Raw genomic sequence first — 13,008 nt, forward strand, 5'->3', positions numbered from 1 at the left:
ATTTCCACTCGTGGACGGAATGGAGGTAGACCCCACCAAAGATGTGCTAGCAAACGATCCAAACAAGGAAGCGGAGGGGATGGAAATGGTTCCTCCCCCTTGCACCGATGTTGGGGTTTGCATGGTCGCAGCACTCGTAGAAGCCGTGCTTCCAGTAGTGATCATAAAAGGTAAGCGCGTAGCGTAACCTGGACTCGATGGTCTATATAATGGAGGCCCAACGTATTGCAATACGTCCGGATAACTAGATGGTAGTGGAGAATTTGGAATCACTAGAGATTCTGAAAGTTCTTCTACCTCTACGTTATTCTCCGCTTGAAAGCGAACTCGAGAAAGGACTGGAGTGTCCCTCTCTTGCTCAGAAGTACCAGGCCTTGCTTGGCCGCTAATGTCCCCGAGAGGAGGATCAATCCCCGATGCGTCAACCGGCGTGGGACGGACCCCACCGGTAGTATTCCCTCTGCGCCTTCTAGGAGAAGGCTCTAAACTAGGTGGCGAGAGACCACGAAGTCTTCAAGACCGTCTTGGAGACCGGTCAGCCACTTTGAATTTCTTGTTATGATCTTAACTAAAGACTCAAAAAATCAAAAGCTAGGCCAACTAGGAGCACAGAACACACACTATAAAGTTCCTAAAGATACAGCCAGTCAAACAACTTCCACGTATTTTCGCTCCGGGTGATTAGGACCGGACACCAAAATACGAGAAAGTGAATCAAAGGGCCTTCCGAAGATAGTCTGGGATGATGAGGGCCCAGTCCTATCAGCGAAGGTATCAGAGGAAGTTACGCTGACCTCCTAACAACAGCCTGCGCCGGTGCAAGCCCCCAAGCTTCGCAAGGGTGCCCTCCGGAAGTACTGTCGAGAGTGATACAACGTCGACCTCAGGTGCCACGGGATTCCCCTCCGCAGCCACCTATGCAGATCCCTAGGAGAGGCAACTATGGGTACCAACTCGTCGCAGAAGCCAGGCGGAACAGTCGTGAGGTAAGTTCGGACAAGTAGGAGAGGGGGTATCTCTCTTCCCTGTCTTCACATACCCTCGTGCTTAACTCCCAGATTCGAAGCTTTCCTGGTCTTCCTAACGCTATTGGATTTACTCTCGTTAATCAGACTCTTATGTTTGACGTTTTATGTGGCCTTGGAGAGTTAACTCTCCACTCGCCTAATCCAAGGCCCTAAAATCCTAAACTTGTTGGTGTAATAACTAAAACAAAAAGTTCTAGTGGATTTTAATTAAGCGCTTGATTTTATTAGGCTGTTCTTTAAGTCAAAGGTAATGGAGGTGAAACTTGTGGTGTTTTTATGGATGCAAAAGAAATTAATAAAACTTAGCTACATGCACATGCACTTTTGTTTTCGATGAAGAACAATTTCTATGAGGTTCAGAGGCACTTGTAATATAAACAAAATTTTTTCTTTTTTCTTTTCAGTCTCCGCACTCACAAAAACTAACAAAACTAAATATGCCTAAAAAGAGATGCAAATCTTACCCTAATGCAAGAACTATATGTGGATGCAAGATTCAAAGACTACTCTAAAAACAAAGAAGGAAAGTTGCTGCTTTACCAAATTTTGTCTTGCCACTAAAATGCTTAGATAGAAGATGACGTGTTACCAATCATTTCGTCCAAACAATAAAAACAAGTTTCAAGATAAAAACAAAGCACTTTCACTTCGCAAAAAGGAAATCAAATGAGAAGCAAGTTTAAGAAAGCGAAACTCAAAACTTTCAAAAGATTTTCTTTCAATCAAACCAAAAAGTCTTTTTCAAAGGAAAGCTCTCAAAAATACTGACACCAATGATTGATAAACAAGCAACCAAACACTTTTGTGAATTGACACCTTTTAACTGATGAAAACTCAACAAAAATAAAATGTGTTTGAAATCGCTTTTGACAATCAAAAGCAGCAATGAAAGTCCAAAATATCAAAAGACAAGTTTCAAGAAAATGGTAACAAACAACTTTCCCGAAACGAAGGAGCAAATGGTCATAAAAATGATTTCTTTAAGCAAACAAAAGTGTCATGAAAACAAAATGGACACAAAGATTGAACCCAATCTTCCCACTCTGCCGAAACAGGGCAATCAAGATTCTTAAACAGAAATCTTGTGTGTCAAAAATCAATGACGCTTGCAATCAACGAAAAACAAGACTAGTACTCCTTATAACTAGAGAGAGTTCAGAACAAGATGCCCCCTGTTAAACAGAGAACTGTCATTGGGAATTGACTGCTTTAAACTGACCCAAACCACCAGACAGACATTCAGCAAAAAGAAAAATTATAAATCTTGAAAATTATGGAATATACGCGCCTGCAATTATTTGCAGAATGCGTGTACACGCGACTGTAACTAAGGAAACCTGCGTATACGCGGGTTCACTTAGAGAAACTTGCGTATATACACTTCTGTAATCCAGACAAAGAGCGTATCTGAAGTCTTTCAAGAAAAATAAAATAACACAGACTGAAAAACTAGAAAAGCTTGGATTTCAAGAAAAGATCAGACAGTCAGAGCCAACAAACAAAGGGGCTGAGCCTTGATTGGCTTGAAGACTACCCAAACTAGGAACAACAAGAGTGTTGTCCCCAGCGGAGTCGCCAATTCTGGTTGAAGGGAAAATACCCCTAGGGTCCTTTGGGCTAAGACTCTACCAGACTGAAAATTGCTTATTCAAAGAAACACACACACACAGCCATCAATTTTACTTTTAAGCAAATGCTAACGTTAAGGGTACGTACCTAAGGTCCTACGTTCGAGAAGACCTTAAGGGTCCAAACCCTTCTTGGAGTTCCCTTCTTCTTTCTTTGACCTGCAAGACAAACAAATCAAAGAACACAACAGTACATGTACAGATACTTATGTATAAATCATCTTTATGCTATAAAGTTAGTTATAAAAAATCTTTAAGTAACCACTTTCATAAGAATTCAACACAAGAACCTCATAAGCATAAAGAAAGATTATTCGGGAACAAAGACATGTTTCTTTATATATAAAGGCAAATAAAGTACATATATCGGAAAGATATCACCTGAACACCTTCAGCAGGCTCCAAGCAAGCTTCCTCCCGGATTCGTTCCAGCCTCAAGCCTCCAACAAGAGCTCCTTCCAAGTCCTACTCAATGATGATATGAAGGATGAATGATCACCAATACACATGGAAACAAGGGTTTCCTATGCAAAATGGGGGAAAGTGCAGTATGCACCAAGGACTTCAGACCTGGTCTAAGGGAAAAATCTCAGCATAATAATCTTGCTCTCCTTTCTCTCTCTCCCCTTGGCCTTCCCTTTGATGTCTTTTTATACCCTCTCCAAAGTAGTTTTTTAGTTAGGAGTTGGTTGGGAACAGTTGGGCCACGGGCACTAACAGGTGATCCAGCAGGTAAACCCGCGATCTCCGCCCGAAAAAGAGGAATTTATTATTTTTTTAAGTGTTTTAATAGATACACGCGGGTTGGGTATAACAGACCCGCGTGTACACGCGTTTAACTCAGGGCAATGTCGCGTATAGGGAATAAAACACTGTTTTTTAAATTTTTGGACCAGGTCTGGAAGGATGGGTTGCCCTAGGCCATAAGTGCAACATCACAAACCATAAGAGTGAGATTTGGAGCTATAACAATGTGGTTTTGAGCTTTCAGGTTGCTCTACTTCTTTAAACAATGAGGATATAGTCATTGGCTCAGATTTTTATTCTGCCATTTATTTAGGGAAGAGAGAAGGAAATCTATCGACAAGCTTAATAGGATGCTAAAATCTCTTGAATAGAGAAGAAACATGAATCGATTTGTCTTTGGGGACTATATGAAGTTTATCAAAATTTTCAGACAGTTTTTCAATAGATTCTCGAGTAGATTGTTTTCCCATATTTACTTTCCTTTCAACATCTTCTATCCTTGTTAAGGATTCTTTAACAAAACCTTTCAATACAGTAGTGGAATAGTTCAAATAATTTAGAGTTCTGTTAATACTATTTACAGATACTTTTATACTATCAAATTTTTTTTCAACTTCAATAGACTTTGCACAATTCATTTGTATCCCTTTAACTGTTGTATTTGTCCAGTTTATCTTTTCACTGGCTTTCTGTATCCTACCATCAATTTCAAGGGTATTTCCATCTTTTATGACCAACGACATGGATTTAGCATTGTTCTGTGCTTCTCCTAATACAATGCCTTCGTAAGGAGGGAAGGTGGTAGGAGTTTCAATTTTATTGCCATTTATGGCAATCCAATAATGTTTTTTCTGAGGATTATTCAGCATCTTCCATTTGTACATCTATATTTTCTTGCTTCCTCTTCCATTCATAAAAATATAACCAGATGTTGTTATTTTGCATGTATGCTTTCCATTCATGGGATAATTTGATTTTTTCTTGGTATGGAGTGGTAAGGTCAAAAATTTCAGCCTCAGGATGAATGTATAAATCCTAATTAAGCATATTTTTCATCCATGATGACCAATTGTATGCTTCCTACATCCTTCCATAACCGAAAAGAACTTGTGCATTTCTGGTTTTAACGGCTTCTTACAATCAGAAGGCACAAAGTTGTCAAATTTGGATTTAGGGATTATCTCATCAAGTTGTTCTAGATATCCTAGACCATAGTAAGGCATACCGATAGGAGGCATTTTTCTAAACATGTCTTTGACGTGGGGGTCTTCATTTTATGGAAGCTCATGGAAGCTCATGAATCATTAATACATGATCAATATCATGAGGGAAAGGTATTTCAGAACACTTAGGATTTGGACACGGAGTGATAGAAGTTGTAGGAGGAGATACTCCTATCCTTAGATGGTGGTTCTCATGTATGACAAAATCAGCAAGGCTACTGAGATTTATCTTTTGATTTCAGCTTGGGAAAATGACTTGCAAGGATGAAAAATTTACAATCTGGGCATATTCAAATAGATCTATATGAGGGAAATTTACAGATGGTGTAAAATAACTAACAATATCTACTACTTGTAGATCAATATACATGGATGATGCTTTGCAAGCTAAATCGATTCTTCTATGATCTATTGTAGATCTTCTAGGAAAGGATATTGCTGCAGATGATGGTCCTTCTTGTATATCAGCGGAAGTAATATTTTGTATTGTTGGAGGTTTTAGGTTATCAACAACCCAATGTTCTGGGAAATTTAGGTCCTCCCATTTAATAATCTGATGTTCTAACTTTTGATTCTAGGTATCAGTTAGAACAACCACACTAGATTTGGATTCTTTGCTGGGAGCATGGAGAACTGCAGGATAGAGGGTATTTGTGTGTCTAAAACAACCACAAATTTGAATGGCAATATCATTTCTCTTTTTCTTCATATCAAACCCTGTTGTTTGAATCTGTAGCTGTAAAATATCCTTGATGTGCTCATCAAATGTATATATAGAAAAGTTGGGATAACAATCAAAGTATACTGGTCAATTTGATAATGGAACAACCATTACTCCTATCAATGAATCTGAATACTTGTTATTGTTAGATCTCTGACTGTGGCAAGAACAAAAGTATTCAGTCCTCTATGGACTAAGGGATTGATCCCTACCCTTATGCACCCCAGATGCAAATATTTCATTCCCAGTCTTTTGTCTTTAGCCTGAAGTTTCTTAGTGTCAAAAAGAGAAAGTTTTTGTACATAATCTGAGTTCTCTTGTATTTGACTAATACTTTCTTTAATAGATATTCTAGTTACAGCTTTAAGATGGAACATAGATAAGTCAGCATATACTTCTGACGAGAAGATATTGGGCAAACACCACTTAGGTGCAGGATCTTTCAAAATATTCAAGTTTTGCAGAATTTATAACCCTTTTAGATGATGAAGCAAACATATCTCTTAATGGGTTTTCTTTAGCTTGTTCTTCAGCTTCAATCTCTCTGAAAGAGACTGATCTTATAGAATTATCCATTTTAAGACTTATAGATTTTGAGTACTAATCGTAATGAACCAAACGTTACTAGCTCTGATACCAATTTGCTGCATAGCACCATGAAATCCATTTATTCATTTATTCCTAAGAGGAAAAACACAACAATATAACACGTTTGTCAAGGAAAAAATAGAATGGTGGAAGGACTACCTCTGCTTTAATTCACATTTATGCAGAGACATGAACCTAAACGGTACAATAAACCTGCATGCGGGCCTATTTGGAAATTGTAGTGACAGACATGTAAATATAAATAACAATACAACTTTTTAAAGTAGCTCTAGAGGGCTAGTTAATATATTTTGATCTGCTCGCAACTCATGTCGATCTACATTTTTTGCCTTAATATATTTTGTAGTTACATTGTCTATTGGAATTTGTGTAATTGATGCATGCATGCCACACTTCTGGAATTTGTTAATTTGGGGCAGGGCCAAACAAACAATTCTGAGATGTTGCCTTGTATTTTGTAATTAAAATTAGTATATTTAAATGCGGTATGAAATTAGCAATTACGGAGACCCGGAAGATGAGTGGCCATGGGACACTTTTATCCTTGAAACAACATTTCATCTCCCTCTAATTAATTCAGATGTGCATTTAAAATGATAGACCCTGCAATGCTACCATTAATGTTGAGTATCGTTACAATCACGAATCCGAAGGTACACATAATGTACCAAAGGAAATATCAAAATCCAACAGGAGATAAATATTTATTGAGAAAATCAAAGACATTCTTTGCCAGAAGAGTGAGAATCAAGTAGAAAGAACTTACAATAGACAATAGTTGTTTCTAAAATTAAACTAGCAGTTGCACCAAAAGGGTGTAAAGACATGTTGATAGAAGTGTAGATAAATGTAGAGTGGTGTAGAGGTGGAACTGCAAGAAACAAAGATGTGCACGTGGAAGGCATGATGAATAGGAGGCTAAAGCATTGGTAAAATCGAGTTTTCCAAATCGGTCAAACTGCATTATAGAATCTGCAATATATCAGATTTCTATCATCGAACTCATAACTAAACTACAAGTAATCCTTGAGGAGACATAACTGCGATATTCTATCATCTTCTCTGAACAACATCCTGGAGATTATGATGAGAAGTTGTTTGGATGGGGGAGAAAAAATCAATTGAGAAAAAAACATTTCATGGGGTATTCAAAATCCTAAACGAATTGAAATGGTGTCCTCTGCTACAATTTAAGGAATCCTTGAGTATTTTTACCATGTTGTGATTTTGGATAGTCAACAAGTGGATTATGTGCTCCCATTCGTGTTTCAAAGTTCATAAAATGAACCTTGGAGAACTAGACAAGTTGAAAAGGACTTCATCCTCTTTGCATCATCTTGCATGTCAACAATAAAAGTCAAGATCCTCTTTTCTAATGCCAGCCCACTGTTCTTCAATATTTCAACTACTCGCACAATTGCCTCTATGTCATCTTGTAGACCTAAAAGCTCCACTTCATCGCGTTTTCAAGTATCTCTTAACAAGAATCACATAGAATATGTGCGAGGTTGATTTGTATTGGAAATTTGAATCATGTTCTTCTTTTGGTTGTTGTCATTCAAACTCGTCTTCACCATTGCCTCGTTGATGTTCTCCATGCCTTGGTTCAACACATAAATAATTTTACAGGTCCACAACTTTTCCTCAGGACACTCAAGTCATTTATTGAAGCTTGGCTCTCATTCATCACTTATTAACTAAAGAAAGAGAGCCAAACTCAAGTAGACAACTTGAACTATGAGTATATTTGTAATTTTTTCCAAACTCTATAACAATAATAATAATAAATTCCTTGTTGCCACTTTAGATTACATAATGTGGTTCACATATTTTCTACTATTTGAGAGTTGAAGTAGAAGGTTGATTGTTTTTGCAATTGTCTTTTTATTTTGTAAACCAACATTACCTTCATCAAGGCATTTTGGTGACCCACTAGCAGCACACAACTCATAATCAAAAGCAATGTCATAATGCTCAAGTTTGCTAATTTGTGTATTCCTCTGCGTATAGTGGAATTGATCTCCTTTTCCAAAGGGTTCCAAAGTGAAGAGAACTATGTTCACTATTTCATTCTTGTAAATTATAGTTCCACATACTTTTCAAACAAAAATTGTTGGAAAAGCAGGTATGAAATATTTGATACATGTAATAGGATCATAATCTCTATGATGTTGTTTAAAGAAGTTGGTAGCATATCACAGTGATGTATCCTCGAAGATTGATTCTAGTTTAGTTATGAGTTCGGTGATAGAAATATGATATATTACAGATTCTATAATGCACTTTCACCCACTTCGAAAGTTATACTTTACTAATAGTTTACTCTCTTGATTCCTCATGCCTTCCACGTCCACATCCTTATTTCCTGCAATGCTACCTCTGCGTCACTCTACATTCATCTACACTTCTATCAACATATTCATCTACACTTCTATTGGCATGTCTTTACTCCCTTTTGATGCAAATGTTAATTTTATCAATTATGCCTAAAATTTTGAATTACTATAAAATCTTATTGGAAGTAATGCTTCCGTGTGTATGATGTGATCAACAGGTTGTCATTGTGAGTCCCTAAGTGACAATCTAGAAATTAATGTTTTTTATGTGTGAGTTGTAATAGTTATCTAGATATGTCATAGTAAATGATCTATATATTATAAATATTTAACCATTAAAATCAATAATATATATGAGTGTGATTTGTGTTGTGTATATAATCTCTCCCTCCCTTCTAGATTTTTAACAACTCCCAAAGACGTTGTTAATATATAAATGGGTTCTTATCCTTAAAGGTCCATGAAACATCAACTCAAGGTTACAATTTCGAAAAAAAAATTCCCATATTTCTTTAAAATTGAATAAAATGTATCTAACATTATTTTGTCCGCTAAATTCCAATCTTGTAAAGGTCAGGTCAAATCAAATCAGGCTATTGTTGTTACCCTTTCTTCTTCGATTCCTTATCTCCGTTCATACTATGTCACTTTGGAGAAATTGGCATCCCCATATGCCTATTAATATCACACACATTTGAATACCCACTTATTCATTATTAGCTTTTCTGCAATATTCTCAACATGGCGACCTGCAAGCTCATCATCTCGTTCCTCCTGCTGCTTCTCCAAGTCTCTGTAATAGTGTGCAAAGAAGATGATGGGATAGCAATCACACTTCACAGAAATGAAAAGTCTGATGTCCATGTAGGACCTGTGCAGGAGGACCAAGAATATGAGAAACTCGCCACGATCGTGGAAGCGAGCAGGAATCGGGCCCGGGCACTGAAGCTCGGGAATCATCGTGGGCACAGACAGGTGAGCGAAATGGGAAATAATGAAAGCGTGGGGGAACCCCTGTACGCCCGCAGCTTGGGAGGATACTCAATCAAATTCTCCATGGGAACTCCTCCACAGGATCTATCGCTCCTCATGGACACCGGCAGTGATCTCGTGTGGGTGCCCTGCACAAGAACTTACACTTGTATCTACTGTAAGGCCAAGAATTCCAATGGCCTATTTAATCCGAGGTTGTCATCGTCTTGTGAGCTTCTAACTTGTGCTGATCCGAACTGCAGAACCTTCTACGGTAAAAACACGGAGCACTACTGTGGGAATTGCTCGGCCGCCAAGAATTGCTCTCACACCACTTGTCCGGCTTACGAAATTCGCTATGGAAAAGGAATGACGGCGGGGCTGCTCCTCTCGGAGACCCTCACTTTACCACTGGAAGACAAACGTCGAGCAATAAAGTATTTCGGAGTGGGATGTTCCATAATTTCAATGGATCAACCTTCTGGTATTGCAGGATTTGGCAGAGGGGCTCTATCTATGCCTTCCCAGCTTAGTCACCAACACATAATTGGCAAAGATAGGTTTGCTTATTGCCTCCAGAGCCACCGCTTTGATGAAGAGAACAAGAAAAGCCTATTGGTTCTCGGCGACAAGGCGGTCCCCAGGGGCATCTCTTTGAATTACACTCCCCTTCTAATCAATTCCAGAGCTCCTTCTTCTGGCTACAGCTCATTCTATTACATTCATCTCACAGCGCTCAGTATCGGCACAAAACGTTTGGAGTTGCCTTCTAGATTATTGAAATTCGACACCAAAGGCAATGGAGGAACCATCATAGATTCGGGAACTACTTTCACTGTATTTAACAAAGAAATCTATGAGAAGATTGCAGCTGGGTTTGCTTCTCAGATTGACTACAGCAGAGATAGCGAAATTGAAGCTAGGACTGGTATGGGACTCTGTTACAATGTCTCTGCTGCAGATAATGTTCTGTTGCCTGAGTTTGCATTCCATTTCATGGGTGGCTCAGACATGGTGCTGCCTGCTGCCAACTATTTCAGTTTTTTTGGCAGTTTTAATTCCATCTGCTTGACAATGGTGAGTTCCACAGCTCTTAATTCAGAAGTTGATGATGGACCCGCAGTGATCTTGGGAAACTATCAGCAGCAGAATTTTTATATACTGTATGACAGAGAGAAAAATCGTTTAGGCTTCACTCAACAGACTTGCAAGACATTCCACTGAATCATGGGGACATATTATGTTCATAGTTTATCATAATGTGTGATGTATTTCCAATAAAGTAGTAGAAGGAAGATCGTGATATCTACTGTAGACTCTCAATTTTAACTCTCGTGTCATCCTATCTGTGATCCGTACGACTCATTGCCTAAGCAACTGATGTTGATTGATTGGCATTGAAGATTTGTAGTTGTTATGGTTCCATATTTAAATATTTAAGTAATATGTATTTCTCTTTGGGTCAGCTTAATTATTATTTTTTTGGCTGAAAAGTTATGGAAATTCTTGTTATATTTTGGAAAATCTGGCAATAGAAATTTTGATTATATTTTGAAAGAATGGCAGAGATTTTTGTAAATCCAAATAAAAGCTGTTAAATTTCATAATTTTGATAATTTTGAGTGTTATAGAAGTTTTTGATGATACTGAATCTATTTCCACTATCAAAAACATAATTCAAACACTAACTTTACAAAAAATTTGAAATTTTTTACGGAGATTTCAATCATTTTTTACCTAAAAACTCTTTCTAAATTTCAATCTAGAAAAATTTTTCCTGAGTAAATCATCACCTTGATATATTTTTCATAAACAATCTACCAGAACGAATAGTTGGCTCTTGTTCTACACAAAGTAAGAATGGATATTCAATATTCATATTGTTTAGTCCAAAAAAATCTACAAATTAGTTTTTAAAATCCATAAAATAATTAAAATTTTCACAAGATTATGAGAAAAGTAATGTGACTATTTAAGAGTTGTTTTTACTGGGATTTTTTAGACTTTCTGGTGCCGAAATTTAGCAGAAAAATTTGAGGTGAAATCTTGATTTGTGTTATTTAAACTGGTTTTTTGACTTTATATATTGATTCAACGCTCTAAAAAAACCCCTAAGGCACTTTCATTGTGCATAAATTACCTATCAAACTTGTAATTTCAATAAATTTATACCTGAATTTAGGAAAATTAGATTATAAAACTCACTACAAAAACTCCAAAAAAAATCTAAAAAAACAATTCACTTTATATATAAATATAGATATATATCTTAAATTATTATTATATTTTTGATGTAAGGCCTCTTATATGGGAAATTGGAGCAAGGGTAGATAGATTTTGGTAAATAGACATATTTTATTAAATTCAAATTAAAAGTGAATTTGGTGGAAAATGAGGAAAGCGGAACCATTTGATTGAATAAAATATATCCATCTAAACAACCTTTTTTCCACTCATTTTTCTAAATTATATTTAAAACCAATCATAGTCGAGTTAAGTTGAGTTACGCATAAACTTTGTAGAATGTAAGTTTTGATCATTACATAAATTTTATTAAATTCAAATTAAAGATGGAAATGGTGGAAAATGAAAGTAAAATGGAAATATTTTATTATTTATAAATTAGTAGTGTTTATCTTTTTGGTAAATTATGATATAATATGTAATATTAATAATATTAAACATTATTTTATATATATATATATATATAATATATATATATATATATATATATATATATATATATATATAAATAATAAATTAATAATAATAATATTTAACATTTTTTTATGGACGTTAATAATATATAATTTAATGGGATGGGAAGCATATTATATATAGCAGTTTTGTTATTTTATGTGAAAATGATGTGAATGTTAATGATTAGATTTTATAATAATATTGGAATAATTTTTTATAAATTTAGTGACAAAATCAAAATGGTTTACATTGAATTTTTTTGCATGAAATGGTTTTTATAATAATATTAGAATAATTTCTAATTAAATTTAATGATAGAATAAAAATGTTTTACATTGATTTCTTTGGAGGATTTCATGGTTTCTATAAATAGATTAGAGTTTACTTTGAATGTAATAGTATAGCTTTGCTTTCTTGCACTTTAGATTTACATTCATGTGTTTTAATTTTTGCAAAACAAAGTTAGGTTTTTCTTTTCTAGCATTTTCTTTTCTGCAAGTAGATTAGTGCTTCATTTATGCAATAAGACAAGCAATGCTTAAATTTTCTCTTTCCTTGCAAAAGTTAAGTTAAGTAGTTTGCTTTCTTTGGGATTTTGCAAAATGGTCTCTATAAATTTCAGTTTGATTGGGATTTTGCAAAATGGTCTTTGCACATTTCAGTTTGGTCCATTGCATCATAACAACTTAGGTAGAATCTTGCTTACTATGTCTATATCGTTGTCACCTCTTAAGTTTGTATGAACTCCATATTGATAAATTGAAGTTGGTAGCCCTAGAAGTTGCAACATCCTTGTTGTAATTGTTGACTCATCAATCTTAAATGAAGGAGATGTTGTAATTGTTGACTCATCAATCTTAAATGAAGGAGATCCACCCTGACCTATGTACACAACATATATACATAAGGGAATTATCTAGAACAATCTACTAGCCCTAGCACTATATGAATCCAACACTAAAGGATATAGTGAAGGAAAAGCTATAGAATTTCTCGCATTTAACTTTATTTATGTAATTTTTGACAACCAGTGGGTCTCCCCTC

The 13,008-nt window shown here is 35.8% G+C and overlaps 1 protein-coding gene across 1 annotated transcript; it reads left to right on the top strand.

Moving 5' to 3' along the window:
- The first annotated feature begins 8,991 nt into the window (after nucleotides 1–8,991).
- On the top strand, nucleotides 8,992–10,729 carry LOC149243159 (putative aspartyl protease At4g16563). The gene has a single exon (XM_089367767.1). The coding sequence runs from the start codon at nucleotides 9,034–9,036 to the stop codon at nucleotides 10,486–10,488; it is 1,455 nt and encodes a 484-aa protein (XP_089223893.1). The 5' UTR covers nucleotides 8,992–9,033; the 3' UTR covers nucleotides 10,489–10,729.
- The last annotated feature ends 2,279 nt before the right edge of the window (nucleotides 10,730–13,008 follow it).

Source organism: Pinus tabuliformis, chromosome 8 (genome assembly GCF_031772625.1).
Source record: "Pinus tabuliformis cultivar Carrire ecotype Pingquan chromosome 8, CPIR1, whole genome shotgun sequence".
Classification (NCBI taxonomy): Eukaryota; Viridiplantae; Streptophyta; class Pinopsida; order Pinales; family Pinaceae; genus Pinus; species Pinus tabuliformis.

What these genes read in the sequence shown, in the direction of transcription:
- LOC149243159 (XM_089367767.1), top strand. Translation starts at nt 9,034, where the DNA reads ATGGCGACCTGCAAGCTCATCATCTCGTTCCTCCTGCTGCTTCTCCAA.